The sequence below is a fragment of the Microtus oregoni genome, unplaced genomic scaffold (genome assembly GCF_018167655.1).
Source record: "Microtus oregoni isolate MIOR12 unplaced genomic scaffold, Mior012 000008F_ref0000371, whole genome shotgun sequence".
Lineage (NCBI taxonomy): Eukaryota > Metazoa > Chordata > Mammalia > Rodentia > Cricetidae > Microtus > Microtus oregoni.
The window spans coordinates 55641326-55661583 of record NW_024543067.1 but is presented as its reverse complement, the minus strand read 5'-3'; the positions used below and the strand labels follow the sequence as shown (position 1 = coordinate 55661583).

The 20258-nt window shown below is 37.8% G+C and overlaps 1 protein-coding gene across 1 annotated transcript; it reads left to right on the top strand.

The window, feature by feature from the left end:
• Positions 1-11856: 11856 nt before the first annotated feature.
• Positions 11857-12804, top strand: LOC121451807 (olfactory receptor 145-like). The gene has a single exon (XM_041657571.1). The coding sequence runs from the start codon at positions 11857-11859 to the stop codon at positions 12802-12804; it is 948 nt and encodes a 315-aa protein (XP_041513505.1).
• The last annotated feature ends 7454 nt before the right edge of the window (positions 12805-20258 follow it).

Here is a 20258-nt window from a genome sequence, read left to right as displayed (position 1 = left end):
CTCTCATTGATATAGCTTAATCCACTGCCATTTTCTTGTATTTCCACTTGTAGAACCTGATGTCCATCTGTCTGGCTAGTCCTTCATTGGACCTTGTCCTGTTTTCTTTCTTTTGCAGCTGGAGTCAAGTCTGTAACTTTGATCTTACCCCCAGGCTGTTTTCCTAGCTCCACTGAGGTTCGATTTTTATTCTTCCCTTTTCACTGCAGACTATGTTTTCATTCTATATCCTGCTTCTGAAGCCGAAGTCTGCTGAAGTTTGCCTTTGAGCCTTTAAAGGCACTGTGTAACCTATGTACAACTAGCATCCAACCAAGAAAGCAGAGAGAAAGATAGGGTAAAAGGAAAAACAAAGAAAGAAAGATTATGGGACAGAGAGACTGATAGATTGCCTTTGTAATATGTGATTGATTGCTGATATTTCTATTTAATGTTGAAATAATCAAAGCTGTTCTCTTCAGCATAGAAAATCACATATGTCTTACAGAATCATATCCATGCATGGAACTCAGGACCTTTGGAAGAGCAGACAGTGCTCTTAACCACTGAGCCAGTTCTCCAACAGTGGGAGATTTGATATGAATTGAAGCTATAGTAGAGCATCTTTTACAAACTTGGGTAATTGAGCCCTTGGGTCCAATGTGTAGCTGTTAATATTTGCCATGTCCTCTTGGTCTATTTTTCCTTTAATGAGTACATTGTCTTTGCCTTTCTTCTGATTAGTTTTCATTTGATGTTTATTTCACGAGATATTAAAATGGCTTCACTAGACTGCTTCTTAGGTCTCTTTTCTTGGAATAACTTTTTCTATATTTTTACTCAAAGGGGATGCCTATCACTGGTTTTAAAGTGTGTTTCTTAGATGCAGTAGAAGGATGTATCTTTTTTTCACATGCATTCTTAAGTCTATGTTCTTTTATTGGGTAAAACAAAACATTGATGTTGCAAATTATCAATGAGTCCCAGTTGTTGATTCCTGCTATTTTGTTGTTGTGGTGTATATTTTTCTCCTTTCTTTTGATTTGCTTTGGATGTGCTCTTATTTTTTCCTGTTGGTACTTGTGGGTATTGTTAATCTCTTTGGGTAAGTATCTGCCTTTTAGCTCATTCTGTTTGGCTGAATTTGCAGATAGATTTTGCTCAAATTTTGTTTTATTATGAGGTTTTTTTCCATCTCTTATTATTGAATATTTGACTGAGTATAGTCATCTGGGTAGATATGTGTGGTCTCTTAGAGTTTGTAGAACATAAGTTCAGGCCTTTTTGACATTTAAAGTCCCCACTGAAAAATCAAAGACTATTCTAACAGGTTTAAGATTATATGTTTCATGTTATTTTAACTTTTCTTTGCTGTTTCTAATATTCTTTCTTTGTTCTTGAGCTTAATATAATTGATTATCATGTGATGAAAGAAACTTCTTCTCTGTCTCAGTCTGTTTGGTGTTCTGTATGTTTTTGTACCATGATAGGTACATCCACTTTTAGATTGGGAATATTTTTGGTAAACAATTTTTTTGTGCCCTTGACCTGGGTTTCTTCGCTGTTTCCTATTTCTCCCATTTATACATTTTTTTTCTTTTCTTGGTGTACCAGATATTCTCTATTTTTTTGACCTGGGATTTTGTAGACTTAACATTTTCTTATACTGAAAGACCAGGATAAATCCAGACCCCCTAGTGGGAAGAGTAGAGCCAAAAATCTAGGTTAAAAAGTTCCGTGACTCTGTTCTAGGAACTGGCTAAGCACAAAGTTAGATTATAATTTTGAGAACAATCTTGAGAAATGGGGAGTTACCCCCTTGTGACTATCACTGGTATTTTTGGATTTCCCAATGATGCCCTCCCTACCCCCTTTGGGTTGTGGTTTCTTCCCTTAAATACCCCTTCTCCCAGCTACTTGGAGTCAAACTCTTCTACCCCTGTGTGGGATGATTCTAGGCCCCAGCGTGCTGGTTCCTGTCAATAAACCTCATGGGATTACAGCAATGACGGTCTCTCATGAGTTCTTGGGGGTCATGTTATCCCAAGACTTGAGTGAGAGTCTTCCAACTCTGGGGGTCTTTCATCAATATCAACATATCTCATTCCTCTACCTTTACAACAATGACTGAGATTTTTACTTCCATCTCTTTAATGCTGTTGAAAAAGACTTGCATCTGAAGTTCTTGTTCTAGTTCCTAAATTTTTCATTTTCAACTTTTCCTACTTTGTTTTTCTTTACTGATTCTATTTCTATCTGCAAGTCTTAAACTGTTCTTTTCCTTCAATTCTAGTTTTTGTAATTTCATAGATTTCAATTAAGAATTTATACATTTCTTCTTTAAAGATCTCTAACATATTACTAATGGCTATTCTCAGCATGTATATGGAGATCAGAGGTCAATTTGTACTGCTTAGTTCTTTCCTTATACTTTGTGTGACCTGTGGATCAAACTCAAGTTCTTCAGTTTTAGAAGCAAGCACCATTACTGTTGTCGAACAGTCTTAATACTCTCAATATATTGTATATACAAGAAAGCTGACAAAATAGAAAAAAAAACCATTTTGCACATGTTCAAAGATAATAAAATAATTTTATCATTCTCATAATTATATTTCTTATAAATAATTGAGGATCATTAACATAATCTTGCTTCCTTCTCCATTCATAGGTCTACCGTAGTTTGCTGCATAGGCTTTCAGAGTCCTGAATGTGTCAGTGTACTAACAACATGATAAAGTTTCCTTAGAATCACAGGAAAAGGAGTCATACTTTCAAACCTAGAGAGTCTACTTTAGAGAAAAAAATGACTTGACATATATAGAGACATGTAGAAGGCTGCAGCAAGGGTCATAGGAATAATCTAATATGTCATGGCATGTATTTATAAAGGCTTATCTCTTACTAGCTTAGGGTATTATATGAATACCCCATGCTTCCAAGATATTTAAACAAATTCAAGTAAAAATTCAGTCTAGCAATCTTATCAAGATACTTCTTTTGACTTGTGACTAACATTATTTCTGTACAGCAGTGAGTTTAAATCACCTTGTCCTTGCCCCACTATCACACTGATGATTATCTCGAATATCACCATAGAATCTTCGTCCGGCAAAGGATGGAGATAGAGACAGAACCCTCATCAGAGCAAGGACTGAGCACCCAAGATCCAGTTGAAGGGCAGAAGGAGGGAGAAGACAAGCAAAGAAGTCAGGACCCCGAGGGGTTGGTCCACCCACTGAGGCAGTGTGCCTGTTCTAATGGGAGCTCACCAAATACAGCTGGACCGCGACCAAATGAACATGTGATCAAACTGGACTCTCTGATTGTGGCTGACAGTGGGGGCTGACTGAGAAGCCATTGATCAAGGCACTAGGACTTGTTTTTTACTACATGTACTAGCTTTTTGTGATCCTTGTCAATTTGGATGCACAGCTTCCTAGGCCTGGATGTAGAGGGGAGGGCCTTGGACTTCACACACGACAGGGTTCCCTGCCCTCTCTCGAGCAGGGAGGGGGAGGGAGAAGGGTGTGTGGGGGAGCAGGAGGGGAATGGGAGGAGGAGAGGAAGTGTAAATTTTTGAATGGAAAAATAGAAATATAAAAAATAAAAAAATCACCTTAATGTTGTTGTTTTTATTTTAATTTATTTTATTTTTTATTTTAATGGCTCTTTGGGGGCCATCCACCCAGTTCCCAAATAAATAATACTTATAGAGACTTGTTATTACTTATGAATGGTTGGCCATAGCTTGGCTTGTTTCCAGGCAGCTTTTCTTAAATTAGCCCATCTACTTTTTGCCTCTAGGCCCTTTTCCTTTTCTTACTTCTGTAATTTTACTTACACTCTTATTCCATGGTTAGCTCTGTGGCTCTGTGACTGGCCCCCTTTTTTCTTGCTTCTTGATCTCTCTTGCTTCCTTATCTCTCTTTTTCTCCTTCTATTTATTCTCTCTGCCTGCCAACCCATCCCACACTTTCTCCTGCTTTGCTATTGGCTGTTCAGCTCTTTATTAGAAAAATCAGGAGTTTTTGATAGGCAAAGTAACACAGCTTCACAACATAAAAGAATGCAACATATCGTTGCACCATTAATCAAATGGTCTATGGCATAAATGAATGAAACACATCTTAAATTAATATTCCACAACAACTCAAGGCATTACCTTTTCTTTCATAGAGCTTGAAGGTGAGTGGTTCAGGAGAGTGATGACATAATTAAGGACAGAGGCATACTTGTTGAGCAGCATGGGCCGATACTTTGATATGTAGATATAAAGTAAAGAGACCTACCACAGACCATGAACACCACTGAATGGTCTGAGGCACAAGTGGAGCGTGCTTACTGTACTCAGCCATTGTGCGGACTTGAGGACAGTGGTCTCTTGTTGATGACAAGCATCTTATCTGCCACAGGAGCACCAGGAAGGATAATACCCATGAAGAGAAGCACATCTATGTGTGAAGACTGTAGTCCACCCAGCAGAGCACAGTAACTAACAGGTGGCCCGTGAGTGGTGTAGGTTGGAATGAAGTTGGAGATGTCATTGTCTCAGCTCTTGAGACCTGGGATTGTTTAAAGTCATCTGATTACATTTCTTACATTTCTCCATTCCATTTTACTTTTAGCTGGAGTTGCCCCCACCAATATGGTTACATGGGAATAGTATTTGTTTACTTACATGGGAATAGATTTATTTACTTTTGTGTCATTTTCCTTTGATCTTTCAATATTAATCCACTGATCTTGCTCTGCTTATTTCCTTTCTGTTTCTATCCTTAGTAGATAATAACCTACTGCTATTCTTCTTTGTTTGCTTCCAAAAATATTGGAGTCAAAAGCTCAAAGTAAACTAGTTATTGCTGTATTTTTATAGAATATATATATATTGTGTTTCCTTTTGCATTTAATATTATATCCTGAGAACAAATTTGGGGAGAGAAGTTGTTGCCCTGAGGATGGGGGTTGAAAGATTAGCTTGCTTAGATATAAATTACATTCAGTGGGATGAGACAACATCTCAACACTAGTACAAGCTGGTACCAGTTGGACATTGAGACTTTTTTTTCACAGATATACTATAGTTGATTTAAAAATAAAAACAACACCAACCAATGACTTAATTCCATTTGTGCAAATTCAAATTCAGAAATACAACCATAAAAGTTTAAGGCAAGATAATGTCTTTAAAAATTACTAATTTTGCAGTAATGGACTCCAATGAGAGTGAAAAAGATTAAATTCCAGGTCAAAATTCAAAATAATAATTGCAATAACATGAATAAGCTCAGAAATGAATTCAAGGAGATTTTAAGAATGGTTAGTGTAATAAGGAAATCAGTACAAGGCAGATAGAGGAGGGAAATCACTTACATTAATGATAGTTGAGATTTTATCTTGCCTCAGTAAGTATGGCCAAGATTAATAAAACACATGACTCCACATGCTGGCGAGGATGCATGGAAAGGGTTCACTTACTTGCTTCTGGGAGTGTAAACTGGTACATCCATTATGGAAATCACTGTGTCAGCTACTTAAAAAGCTGAAAATGAATCTACTGTGAGAGCCAAGTATATCACTCTTGGGCATATAGCCAAAGGACTCTATATCTTACAATACACACATTTGCTCATTCATGTTAATTCTTGCTTTATTCATAATAGCCACATGTTGGAAATAGCCTAAATGTTCACAAACTAACAAACGGATATTAAAAATGTGATACATTTACATAATGAAATACCATTCAGTTGTCAAGATAACTAAAAACGAGCCAAAATCAATCATGCTGAGTAAGGTAACAAAACCTCAGAAAGAAAAACAGCGAGTTTTCTCTTCTATATGAATGTTAGCTTTTATGATTTAGATATATGCATTTAGTTTATAATACTGTCAGAGGTTAGGTAGCTAGTATGGGACCAGATGTAGGGAGGAGGGGATCTTGTCAGGAAGGAAGAAAAGAATATACTGTTTGGAAGAGATAAAGGGAAAACTAGAATGGAAGGATTACATGGGGAGAGGGATGGGAAGAAAGGGTAGAAGAGAGAGTATGGAGAGAGACAACTAATAATAAAGGCCATTTGAAATAGCTACATAGAGGACTGTGACTATAGAATCTTCTTAAAACACATACATATATAAAATGAGCTTAAACAGAGTGACAATACATATCTCATATTACCAAATAAAGCTCCCAGTATTTGGAATAAGTTATACCCTTTTTAGTTGTTAGCTGCCTGGCAAAGGTGATGCTAGTTAGGGTCTGTCCTTCACATCTTGATGGTAAGATGCTATTGCTGAAGATATGACATACTTATTGTTGGGAACTGTGGACCCCCAGACCCTGAATTTCCTGTGAGCCCCCTGCCTGCTGGAGTAAACAACTTATTTTCCTATGCCTGCATCTGATCTGAGCAAACAACTTGTCTTGCATGTTTGTGGAGTGGTTTCTGGGGGACTTGCAGCTGAGAGGGCATGGCCATTAGTCAAGGAGACCCTATATAAGCTGCCATGGAACATAATAAAGGGGGCATTCTTGGCACCACTCATGTATCTCTGTGTTTCTCTGTGTGTTTCAATCTCCAGGCCCTTGCCCGACTTGCGAACCATTCCACAGTATGTAGAGCAGGCATTGTGCTACAATTATGTTGTAGAACATGGCAAGATATTGTTGGTACTCATGCCCACTGGCTAGAATTCATTGTTCTGAGAGATTCCTCCTCACTCTAGCAGAGGAGGAGTGAATCATGAGTGTCACCCAGGTGTTAATCTGGGGAGCTAGGGAAGATAGGCCCCTAGTACAAGAGTGGCATGCATGTTTTGGGAGTAACATATCACATTCAAATTGGACTTAAGGCATGCTTCATGAGATGGAATCCATGCCTGACACTGTCAATGAGGCTAAGACCCCGAGTTAAGATAGGTCATAGGTCCTATGGGAAAACCTAAGGATGTTTGAGAGACCCCTATGGAAATTTACTGTTTTGTAAACTCCACACACATATGTAATATATTTATTTGCATTTATACATATTCATACAAGTCTAATTATTGGAGCTCTTCTCCAAGGAGATATGGCTCATCCCTGAAGCTATAGGTTGCCAGATAAAAATCTCAAGATTTTAGTAAAAATTGTCTCAAAGATCATCAAAACAACATAAGTTTTTGTAATTGCTCTCGGTTGACCACCAGAATTTAGTGGTAAACCTTATTGTTACACGCACCATATACATTGGTTACAGAACATGGAGGAATCAATTTGGTATTAAAAGGACACTTTCTTCCTGCTAGCTTTTTGTAGTACTGGAAGATGCTATGTAGGCTTCTGGAGAAAAAAATCATTGACACTCTTACCCGGCTGTGAGCAATGTGACTTTCAGTAATGACTGGCATGAAAAAATATGGTTAATAGTGGTATGAATTAAGATATGATGATAACCAATTATTTTATGATTGGAGTTAAGGCATATACTGTAGGATGGATTCATGCCTGGTACTATAAATCTAGCCCCAAAGGCTGCGGAGGTAACAGGTCATAGAGATGAACCTACTAATATTCTTTTCCTAAACAGACATGTATCAAACTGTCCTCTAAATGTCTTAGACCTCATTAGAGAAGTTTAGTTTTATAGTGGCAGCATTTCAAACTCAGGATATAGAAAAATGCAGAGAACAGGCTTCTTTGAAGTGCTCAGTCATAAACTGGACATCTGTATGACAAGCTCCTTTTCCTAAAACTCAGGGACCACCTCAGAAGAAAGCATGGGAAGATAGAGAGAGCTTGAAGTTGAGGAGATCTGAGTCAAAGATGTGCTTTGGGGCATGACAAGACAACTATGCGTATTAACTCTCAGCAACTCTGCTTATTTTACAAGACCTGAACAAGATCAAATCAATCAACGTTTCGACATGGATATGGGAGTGGCTCACATAGTTCCTCACTTAGCTGAGGAGCAATTGAGAGTTGATGACTTTTGAGGAAAGGAGAGCAAATTTGCTTTGAGGATGTGCCATGATCTAGTGGATAGCCCCATAGTTGTGATTATATGGGCATCACAAAGTGGGCTTGGTGTGTTATTAAAAATAAACCTGAAAGTTGGGAGGAGATGTTTGGATGGATCTTGGAAGAGTTAGAAGGATGACTGGATAGTATCAAAATACATTATATATATGTGTGTGGAATTCTCAAAATTTAATTAAAAATATACTAAAAGCAATGAAAATTAATTTTAAAACACTGAAATTTTAAAATACTGAAAAAATGAAATTTTGGGAATAAAAAGCTCATTAAGTCAAATAAAATCTCAGTCAATAGTTATACCAATAGTAAGGATGAATAAGACAATGTACTTATAACTTAGAAGAAGAACTATAGCATATTTCGCTTACCATGACCAAGGATGCTGCATTGCAATATGAAGCAAGGATGGCTTAATAGCCACAATTCAATAAATGTAATATATTATAGATGCAATGAATAGATTTGAGTCCAGAAATCACTGGTAATCTCTACAGATGCAGAAAAGGCTACTGACAAAGTCCAACACTAAATGAAACTAGAACGATTACCCAACTTTAGAATCCAAAACACAAACCATGCCAATGTGCATAATATGACTTTTATTTGGATCAATTAATTTTTATTTTTCAAACATTCTAGGATCTCTAAACCTTAAATAGGGCAAAGTTTAGAGATCCTCATTTAAAAATAGAATGATGAAAGCAAGAAGAGTTCTCTGCTTCTTATGTGGAGAAAGGGAGTCAGTGATGAGCCAGCCTTGCTGATATTCAGGAATTAGCGGAGGCATGCCCTAAGAGTGTTAAATGAGCACTCAGTGAACTCTGCCTCACCTTTTACTGCCTTCCTTGGGGGTAAGGTATATAGAGGAGTGGAATAAATCCTTAATCCTCAATCTAGAATCATTTCTCTAAGCACGTCTGTTAATTTTGTAAGTAGTTAATTCTATTTCATTCTGTTTGTTAAAATTCCTATAATAAATTATTTCCTTTACCAAACCCAAACTCATGGTCTCAACTATCATGGACTTGTGTGGACTATGCTAAACAAAGATCTTAGCCAGACTATTTCTTAGTGTTGCCAAGTACAGACTTCTCTCTTAGAAGCTGACTATGATGGCTAATATCAATTGTCAACTTGACAGAATCTAGATTTACCAAAGAGACAGGCATCTGGATATGTCTATAAGGGATGTTTTTAGATTAGGTTACGCGATGCAAGAGGATCCACCCTAAATGTGAACACCATCATTGAATGGGCTATAGGCTTAGACTGTTTATTAAAGGGACAAAGTAAACTGAACACCAGCATTGCTCACTCTCTGTTCCTGCGGCCATGACTTCTTAACCAAGATGGACTCTATCCCCTCTAATTGTAAGCTTAATTAAACACTCTATTAAGTTGCTTCTTGTTAGGGATTTGCACGCATAATTGAGAAAAATGACTAATATATTCCAAGAAACAAGAAATGTCTCAGAAAGATTACTCAATATTTTATAATAATACCATACCTACATCCAAACTGAGAATATTCTTATAAGATTTTATTTTATATTAGAACAAAAATGAGATGTGAATGTGACAGGTGATTGCTATCATTGCTATCTGTTTAGAAAGAGGTTCTGCGCTTCAAAGATGGCTCATCAGATAAAGGTACTTGTCGCCAGGACTGATTACTTGAGAGCAGTCTCCTGTGGTGAAAGGAGAGAAACAACTGAAAGTTGTCCTTCGAACTTGAAACATGAAGTATAGCATACATATGCACCCCCAATAAATAAATGTAATATAAAAGTTTAAGTGAAATTCTTTCTTTTTCTCTGACCTTTTTATTTTTACGTTAATTAATCCACTTGAATGTGTTAGATGCGTTAGGGATAATTGCAATGTCTACTGATTACCTGAGTTGCTACTCTACAGATTTGAGGTATTCCATAGTTTTGGCCTGACTTGAAAGAATGCATTGAAATCTGCAAAACATACAATTGTCTCGTTTTGTTTCTGGAATCTCAATATTCTAATCAAGATCATTTACTGTCTATTTACTGGTGTTGTAGTGTCTGCTTATCTCTTCACCTTTGGCACCCAAATTTATCTTTGTTGTTTCTTTCAATAAGACAAATGCACAAATTTTAACACACACACACACACACACACACACGTATGCCACACTAATAACACAACCATCAACATCTAAAACACAAATCAGGGATTATAGCAAATGCTAACAAGATCATATTGATAATTTAGGCAGCTGTAAAATTAATTAAAAGAGACAATGATACCAGAGAGAAAAATCTCATTTCCTTTCCAGTGACAGAGTCCAGAAAACTTGTAGTCATGAATCATTTTGTGGGAATTCTGAAGTAAACCATACATGAGTGGATATAAGAAAGGAAGAGGTTCATTTCCTGTTGTTATAATCTGTGCCATCTATATGTGCATGAATAAACATTAGTCATCTGTTTTTAATAAAAATTTTACTATTACTCATGCATAAAATTAATGTTTCAATTTGTTTTTTAAATCACAATTTATTATTTATCATCATAGTTATATATTTATTTTAAATATAGCTGTCAATTTTGCTGGGCATTTGTTGCAGGTCAGTCAGCACTGGAAACATGCCTATAAATAAATTATACAGAAAGAGCAGGTTATATTTAGGAGTTTATATGAATTTTAGGAGAGTGGAGAAAGGAGTATGGGAGGTTTTGGAGGGTGGCAAAGGAAAGGAGAAATATTACCATCTCAAAAATATTTAGAAAGATATCTTTTGGAAAGCAAACACAATTCATCCTGCTAAACATGTTTTTCTTTTCCTTCATTTTTATGACACTATAAAATAATATAAAACTTGCATTTCACTAACTTCCCTGCATCAGAACATATTAGGCTCAAGTAAATTAAAAAGGGAGCCAGGGATGAGCAAAAATAATGCCATAAACTTGTACTTTATAGTACTGCAGAGATTTTATAAGAGCAGATACCAAAGATAGAGAAAAGGTCATTTTGATTTTTATGACTTGGGATGTTCCCAAATATACATGAAATTGTGCCATTTTAATAAACCATTGTAATAGATTATAATGCATGGTACCATATCTTGCTTAGCTTCAAAGTCTACTCTTCAGAGAAAACCCTGGGGAAGCACAGGCCTTCCAACTTTTAATCAGGTCCCAAGGATTTTCCAACTCATTAAATCCCTTGGGCCATATTATCAGCTGTCTCTTTTGATATTAGTAAGTGCTATTAACTAACTCAAGGTTGGAAAGGACACTCTGGGCAAAGATACCCTAGAAATCACAATCCTCAGGTCACAGTTTTTCAGAGGTTGGAGGAATGAGGGTTGAGGTAGGAAAAACAACAAATGAACAGATCTATTTTTTCCCCTTGTGTGATTATTCCCTAAAATTAGTCAAACTGTTTGCCTTGCATGACAATAAAGGCAGAAGAGTTAACGTTTTTTCTCTTCTGATGCGGATGTAAAATGGTGAGTGTTCAACCGTAGTAAGGTACTCTGCTGTTAGAAACCTCACGTACCGAGACCAGGGCGTCTTTTATAGGTGTCTCCTCCTTTCTCCTGAGACCTCCACCTAGCTGAGAGAGGTAGACTGTCAAGGCAGAAGTAGCACAGAGATTCTCTAGGACAAGGGAACAGCCATTATCATGCTGAGTCTTCGGTGTTTTCACATTTATGCTTATTCATTCTCTCGATTATATAAAATTTAGAAGAACGCGAGGGCCTGAAATGTAGGGCTGCAGTTTATCTCTTCATTCTGCTTCTCAGTCTCATCATGTGGGTTTTCTTGTGAAAGTTGGGATATTATCTTAATATCCCTATTATTCCCATTCTCACAGCTATGACTCAAGGAATGGCTTCAGAAAATGACTCTTCTGTGAAGGAGTTTATCCTGCTGGGTTTGACACAGCAGCCAGAGCTCCAGCTGCCTCTCTTCTTCCTCTTCTTGGGAATCTATGTGGTCTCCATGGTGGGGAACCTGGGCTTGATTGTTCTGATTGTTTTGAACCCTCACCTGCACACCCCCATGTACTACTTTCTCTTCAACCTATCCTTCACAGATCTCTGCTACTCTTCTGTCATCACACCCAAAATGCTGGTGAGTTTTGTGAAGCAGAACACCATCTCCCATGCAGAGTGCATGACTCAGCTCTTTTTCTTTGCGTTTTTTGTTATTGACGAATGTTTTATTTTGACAGCCATGGCCTATGACCGATACGCTGCCATCTGTAAACCATTGCTTTATAAGGTCACCATGTCCTATCAAGTCTGCTTTGTATTGATGGTGGGTGGATATACAATGGGATTTGTGGGTGCCATGGCCCATACTCTGTGCATGCTGAGACTCACCTTTTGTGATGGCAACATCATCAATCACTACTTCTGTGACATACCCCCTCTCCTGGAGCTCTCCTGCACAAGTACAGCCATCAATGAGCTGGTGGTTTTCATCGTGGTGGGTGTCAGCGTGATAGTACCCAGTCTCACCATCTTTATTTCTTACACCTTAATCCTCTCTAACATCCTCCGCATCCATTCTACAAAGGGCAGGTCAAAGGCCCTCAGCACTTGCAGCTCACACATGATTGCTGTTTCTCTGTTCTTCGGTTCATCATCATTCATATACTTTAAGTCTTCTCCTGTTGGGTCAGTGGATCAAGATAAGATATCCACAGTGTTTTATACTGTTGCAATTCCCATGATGAATCCTTTCATTTACAGTTTGAGAAACAAAGATGTTAAACTTGCACTGAGTAAGACTTTGAAGAAAAGGTGTTCATTTAAATAGAAGATGTATTGATCTATATGTTGAATCTGCATATGGGCATGTACATGTTGTATGTATGTAAGGCATGGAGAGAAGAATTCATCATTGCCACAAGACGCAAATGATTAAATAATAGAGAAAGTGAAATTAATTACAGAAATAGTTTCTTTTCTTTTTTCTTTTTTTATTGAGAAAAGGAGAGAAAAAAAAACAAGATTCCACCTCCTCCCAGCCTCCCATTTCCCTCCCCCTCCTCCCCCCCTACGCCCCCTCCTCCCACCCTTCTCCCCCTCCCCCACACTCCTTTCCCCCTCCCTCTCCAGTCCAAAGAGCAGTCAGGGTTTTCTGCCCTGTGGTAAGACCTAGGACCTCCCACCTCCGTCCATATCTAGGAAGGTGAACATCCAAACTGGCTGGGCTCCCACAAAGCCATCACATTACGTAGGATCAAACCCCCGTGCCATTGTCCTTTGCGCCTCATCAGCCCTCATTGTTCGCCATGTTCAGAGAGTCGAGTTTTATCCCATGCTGTTTCAGTCACAGTCCAGCTGGTCTTGGTGAGCTCTCAATAGATCAGCTCCACTGTCTCAGTGGGTGGGTGCATCCCTCGTGGTCCCGACTTCTTTGCTCATGTTCTCCCTCCTTCTGCTCCTCATTGGGACTTTGGGAGCTCAGTCCAGTGCTCCAGTGTGGGTCTCTGTCTCTATCTCCATCCATCACCAGATGAAGGTTCTATGATGATATGCAAGATATTCATCAGTATTACTCTAGGATAGGGTCATTTCAGGTTCCCTATCCTCAGCTGCCCAAGGAACTAACTGGGGACCTCAGCTTGGGCACCTGGGAGCCCATCTAGGGTCAAGTCTCTTGCCCACCCTAAAGTGGCTCCCTTAACTAAGAATTGTGGTTCCGTGCTCCCCTGTCCAACCTTCCTTTATCCCAATCCTCCTTTTTCCCCAAGGCCCCCCCTCCTTCCAGAAATAGTTTCTTAAGTACAGATATGGACAGTAAACGGGAGAGAAGAGAAAGTTTTTATTTTCTAGTTTATTTGCAGAAATTATTAGATTTTAAGGAGAAAAAGAGGGATGATGATAAATCCAGAAAAGGCAAGGCAGTCTAATTTTGGATTTGAACTTTTCAAGAGTTACTGTGTAGCTCTATCCTGGAGATAACTGACTTACAGCCAACCATTTGCATATTTATTTATTACATTTCTATTGATCACTGGAGAAGCTTTTATCTGGGGATTTTTCTGGTTCTGAAAAGGACAGAGGCTTGGGGCACGATCTTCTCATTTCAGTTCCTGGTCTCCTCTGATTTTACTCTTAAGGAAGGCCATAGATTTTCCTCTGATTATGGTTACTGAGGGCAGGAACTTGGGTGACATCTGCAGCAGCCAGAATAAGGCAAAGCTATTTGGGATTTTATATCTTTGATGTGACAACATGATTAGGAGCATGTTCTGGATTTCTCTTTGTATATGAACTGTCCCCAAAGTCACAGAGATCTGCCTACCTCGGCCTCCCAAGTGCTGGGATTAAAGGTGTGTGCTGCCACTGCCTAGTTTTGTTTTGGAATTTTAAATAGTGCAAATGCTGTATTTATTAATGAAGAAATATAAACTTAAATTTATCCTGTACTAAGATTATTTTAAAAATAAAGTAAGATGGTGAAGAAGGCACTAATTATCTCTGGTCTCCAAAGTCTGAGTGGTTACAAAAAGATAGGTATCAGGTTCAGGTCAGCAAAAAAATTCAGTAGATGAAGAACAACTAAATGACTATGTATCTGAAGATACTGGAAGAGTGCTGTAGACACCCTTCCATAACAGAGATGGTGCAGAGACTTGCTATGTCTTTACTTCTGTTGCCTGGTCAGGACGGACTGTTCTGAGGAACAGATGTGCAACATGAGTCTGCTGACATGCCAGACAATAGAGCATTCCAGGAAGATTGAAGAACTATACATATACTTTTAGATGCAGGAACAATTTTGATGCTTATGAGACACAAGATATAGGTATTGTGACTCTGGTGTAGTAGAAAGGTAAGCATAGAAGTATGTGGTATAGAGGAAAATAACTAGGGGATAAGGTCAATATATTTGGACTTTGAAGGAAAAAGAGTAGTTTGTTTATTTTCATTTTTTATGACAGTTCTAAGGATTGAGTGGAAAGCTTTTCAAATGCTAGACAATGTCTTACTACATCCTCAGACCCTGATATTAGAACAGTAAAATTCCAGGTGGTACTAATCACACAAAGGACTTAGCTTTTTTTTTAAAATTATTTTTGGTGCGGGGTCATCTATTGCTTAGGATGGTCTTGAACTGCTTATCTTAAACAATTCTAGTGTACCAACCTCCTAAATAACCAGAATTACAACTTTTCTCACTTGTTGAGAAACCCTGTCTGTGTTTATTTATAATCAACCTTAGACATTTCAGGAACCATTTGCTGTTAAAGCTATGAAGCAACACACTGTAAGCAACATGGAATTGCTATGGCCTGCAGCAGAGCTGAGTTTTCCTTGACTAATTCTGTGTACATGAAAAAAATGAGTGAGAGGCAAGTCAACTAAAACAGGACCATAAGATAGGTTGGGTTATCTTTTCAAAAAATAATTATTTATTTTTTATATGTCTTGGTGTTTTGCCTGCATGTATGTCTGTGTGGGTAGTGGCAATGAATCCAGCTCTTCTGGAAGGGCAGCCAGTGCTCTTAAGTGCTTGAGCCATCTCTCTGGCCCCAGGTGGGAATATCTTTAACCCTGTGTTTTTCTTTTTCTGTGCAAGTGTCTACATTTGGAAACACAACTGAATTTGGACCTATGCAATATGATTTTGAGGCAAGGTTCTACAAGTTTTATTATTGGTGTTCTCTTAGTATTTATGTTTTTATATTAATTGTTTGTTTTGTAGTAATCACCTTCATGAAAGTGTGCACAAAAAAGTCATTAGATAGACACTCAGAAAATATTTTTTTTCCGAAAATAACTGATTCTTTACTTTGGCTCAGAAAGTAATTAAAAACATGATAACAGCATGAGATGTCTGCCTTCATTTGTCTCTGTCTCCTCTTTGGGTCAACTAGTTGCTTACCTCTGCATGTAGGCCTGTTAATTATTTGATAGTTCTCTCCTAATAATTGGTTCTTAATTTATCTTAACTCCCTTCAAGACTGAATCTCCAGAGAGAAGAGGAACTGAGATATCTTTCTGTCATCTTTCACAACATTTCATTTCAGACTTCCATTTGTCTGTTTATTATCTATCTATCTATCTATCTATCTATCATCTATCTATCTTTTGGCTTTTTGAGACAGGGTATCTCTGTGTAATAGTCTTGGCTGTCCTGAAACTTACTTTGTAGACCAGGCTGGACTCAGATTCACAGAGATCCACCTGCCTCTGCCTCCTGAGTGTTGGAATTAAAGGCTTGTGCCACCACCACCAGAAAACATGTCTTTCGTTATGCCCTACACCTGCAATTACAGTGAATTTCAGAATTAGGAGACACATCATTCATGATGAGGTCGCCTCTAATTAGAGGTGATCGTGATAATTACATTGTCTTTACAAGAGGCAAGAAATTTTTCAGATGTCTCTTTCAGAACCAGAAGTAATATCATGATCCACATTTTACCTTCATTGCTTAATTATGCAAATTCACCCTTGAACAATTTATTCTTATAGTTAAACCTAAAATCCATATCACTATTCCAAAGATAGCCTGAAATACCTAATTTTTATCTTCCCAAATACCCATTCTAATTAACCTGTTTCCCCATCTTTCAACAGTTAGTTTTATTTCCTTTCTGGGGGTGACTTAATATACCAGATATAATGAGTGTCTAAAATCAGGACTCTGGTGTAGGACTTGGATTGCTAAAGCTTCTCATCAAAGGAGAGTATTTAGAGCTAGGCTTCTAGGCAGGGGATAAGATAAAATGTGGTCTTTATCTTGGGTCCTAATTTAAACTGACTGATATTCTTTTAAGGAGAGAAAACAAGAGCTGGAGAGATGGCCTCAGAGATAAAGGGGTTTCTGGACAAGTATGAAACTGGGAATTGTAGAAACCATCCATAATCTCAGTGTTCCTATGATGCGACAAATGGGAGAGACAAGAGAATTCCTGGATGTTCCTTTGGCAGTTCCATGGGCAGTCGTAACCAACAAAGACTCTGTCTTTAGAAAGATGACCAAAACCTCTGTTTTCCTGTGTTGTTGACCTTCACATGCGTGCCAGAAGACATGTGTGTTTACACTCACACATACACATAGCACATACAGTATACATGAGCACATGAAAAACCTCAAACATTCCTACTAGAGTCAGGAACAAGGTAAATATGTCCACTCTCTATTTGTGTTCAATACAGTATTCGAAGTCTTTGCTAGAAGAATAAGACAGCTGTAGGGGACCAAGGGGATAAAAATAGAGAAATAAGTAATCAAAATATTCTTATTTGTAGATGGTATTATTTTGCATATAAGAGACTCTGAAACCTAAAGACTCTACCAGAAAATACAGCTGACAAACATTCAGCAAAATAGCAGATACAAATTTAACAGAAAGTAGGTAACCTTTCTATATTCCAACAACAAATTTATTGAGAAAGAAATCAGGGTAATAATTTCATATATAATAGTTTCAAAAATATATTGCAGTAAATCTAACCAATGAAGTTACTTGTGCAAGGAAAATGTTAAGACACTGAAGAAGACTCCAGAAGATGGAATAATCTTGCATGTTCATGGTTTGCTACAGTTAATATTGTGAAAATGGGCATCTTATCAAAAGCAATCTACAGATTGCTCTCCATCAGAATGAGAAAGAAAGCTAATGTTAAAATTTACATGGAAATACAAAGACAAACCTGATCAAAGCATTATGATTTATTAATCCATATTTTGGGGTTGGAGAGCCTTGCTTAATTATGCAAATTCACCTTTGAAAATTTATTCCTCTAGCTAAACCTAAAATTTTTTTACTTAAAATTTTTAATGTATGTTTATTTCCACATATTAATTACACATAATAGTTAGTTTCACTGCTACATTTTCATGTAGGTGAATAATATGTGCATATCATATTTCTTTATCCACTTCATTTGTCTCTTTCCATCCCATTAATCTCATCCCTTTTCTGAAATAAGCCTCTTCTTTCCTTTGTTCATAATTCTATTTATTATTCATGCTTGTTCTTTGAATATTTAATATATGGTTATAATGCAGTCTAATCACCATTATAAGACACCATGTTTTTATATCTCTCTTACCACTATCAAACCTCACTTTCCCTGCAGCTTCCATCCCACATCCCTGTATTTTTGTTTTCTTTGTTTTGTTGCCCCCTGAGTTTAAGGCATGTGTAACCTTTAACTTGGGTCTACTCTTTAGACTTTTGCGGTTTCAGCAGTGGGTAAAGGACCTGAAGAAGTGACTCTCAAAATATATATTTCTTTAAGAGAAATAGAGTGCCCTGATTTTGATAGGCAAGGCCTTTTAATATTTCTTGAACTCTGTACTGATAAATTGTAAGCCTTTGTGGACGATATTTTTTGAGTTTTGGGATTAAACACATGTGGTACAACACCCTGCACTGTTTACTATCTTAAGAGAAATAGCTAGGTGGTGGTGGTGCAGGTCTTTCATCCCAGAACTTGGGAGGTAGAGGCAGGTGGATCTCTTTAAATTTAAGGCAAGTCTAGTCTAAAAGAGATAGTTTCAGGACAGGCACCAAAGCTATTCAGAGAAACAGTTTCGAAAATTTTACATACATACATACATGCATACCCCCCACAGGTATGCATGTATGTATCTATGTAAAAATCCCTGAGTTTTGCATATGCCAATAGCTTTTATTTAGAGTTCTTGTTATGAGTGCCTTATATGATTAATATACAGGTTATCATCTAATTAAAAATCAACAGGAAATTTGTTCCTATTAGTGATTGCTACCAAATACTACTACTATTACTACTACTAGTAATGTATATTTTAAAATATCTCTCTTAAGGATCTGATGATAATCACTTAGCAATTTATTTGTGAATTATACAGGTGATCATCTTTAACGACAATGAATGAGTTGTCACATGTTTGATAATCCCACATCATTTCTCTAGTGGAAATTTATTTAAAGATAAAAATTGCAGAAATATTATTTTTAAAAGAGGAGAGAAAGTATAAACCTAAAATTTCTGATTCCTGCTGTAGAAAATTATATAGCCAATAGCCTTTAAGTTAACTGCCCACTGGGACGTGGCCTCTTATGCAAATGTAAACCATGTGTCCAGCCTCTTTTTTGGCTGCGGGATTCAGTTTCTGTTCTCCGTTCCAGCAGAGGATTCTGATTTGTGAGCCTACACGTAAATAAATAACCATCTATTATTCTCAATTCTGAGCTAGTGTGGGATTTCTTTTAAGTGTCTTTCTTCATATTCCAAGTTACACTCCAGAATTATACAACTAAAACCAGCATGACTTTGGCGTAACAATAGAACACACATTCCCATAATGTAATAGAATTTCGGACCAAACATAAGTTCACATGATTGCAACCACCCCAGATGTGAAAATTTATTTATTATTTATTAATTTTAGCATTCCAACCACAGAGCTCCCTACCAGCCCTCCTCTCGCCCCTTTCATCTCCCCTCACCAGTCTACCCACTATCCAAACCTCCTAAAGGGTAAGGTACATTAGGTTGAGGCAGGACCAAGCCACCTCCTCCATGCATCAAAGTTAAGCAAGGCATCTCACCATAGCGAATGGGTTCCAAAAAGCTATTAATGCACCACTGATAGATGTAACTGTTTCAACTGTCAGGGACCCCTCAAATAGACCAAGATACATAACAATCTCTCACATGTAGAGGGCCTACTTTGGTTCCATGCAGGCTCCACAGATGTCGGTCTAGAGTTTGTGAGCTCCCATGAGTTTTGTTCAGCTGTCTCTGTAGATGTCCCCATCATGATCTTGACCTCCTTTGTCATATAATCCTTTTTCCCTCTCTTCTATCAGACTCCAAAAATTTGGTCTGGTGCTTGGTTGTGGATCTCTGCATCTGGTTCTGTCAGTTGCTAAATTAAGGCTCTAATGATGAAAGTTGGGGTATTCACCAATCTGATTGCAGAGGATGGCCAATTCAGACAACCTCTTCATTATTGAGAGGAGTTTTTCCTGAGGTCATCCTTGTGGGTTCCTGGAAATTTCTTGAGCACCAGGTTTCTCCATAACTCCGTAATGGCTCCCTCTATCAAGATGTCTCTTTCAGTGCTCCTCCAATCCATCCCTCCCCAACTCGACCATTTCATTCCCTCATTTTCTTATTCCACATCCCCTCCCCTCTATCATCTCTCCTTGCCCCCAATTTACCCAGGGGATCTCATCTAATTCCCCTTTCCAGGAAGATCAAAGAGGACTCTTAGGGTCCTCCTTGTTACCTAGCTTCTCTGAAGTTGTGGATTGT

Excerpts from the sequence above, each read along its gene's own strand:
- LOC121451807 (XM_041657571.1), top strand. The coding sequence starts at position 11,857 with ATGACTCAAGGAATGGCTTCAGAAAATGACTCTTCTGTGAAGGAGTTT.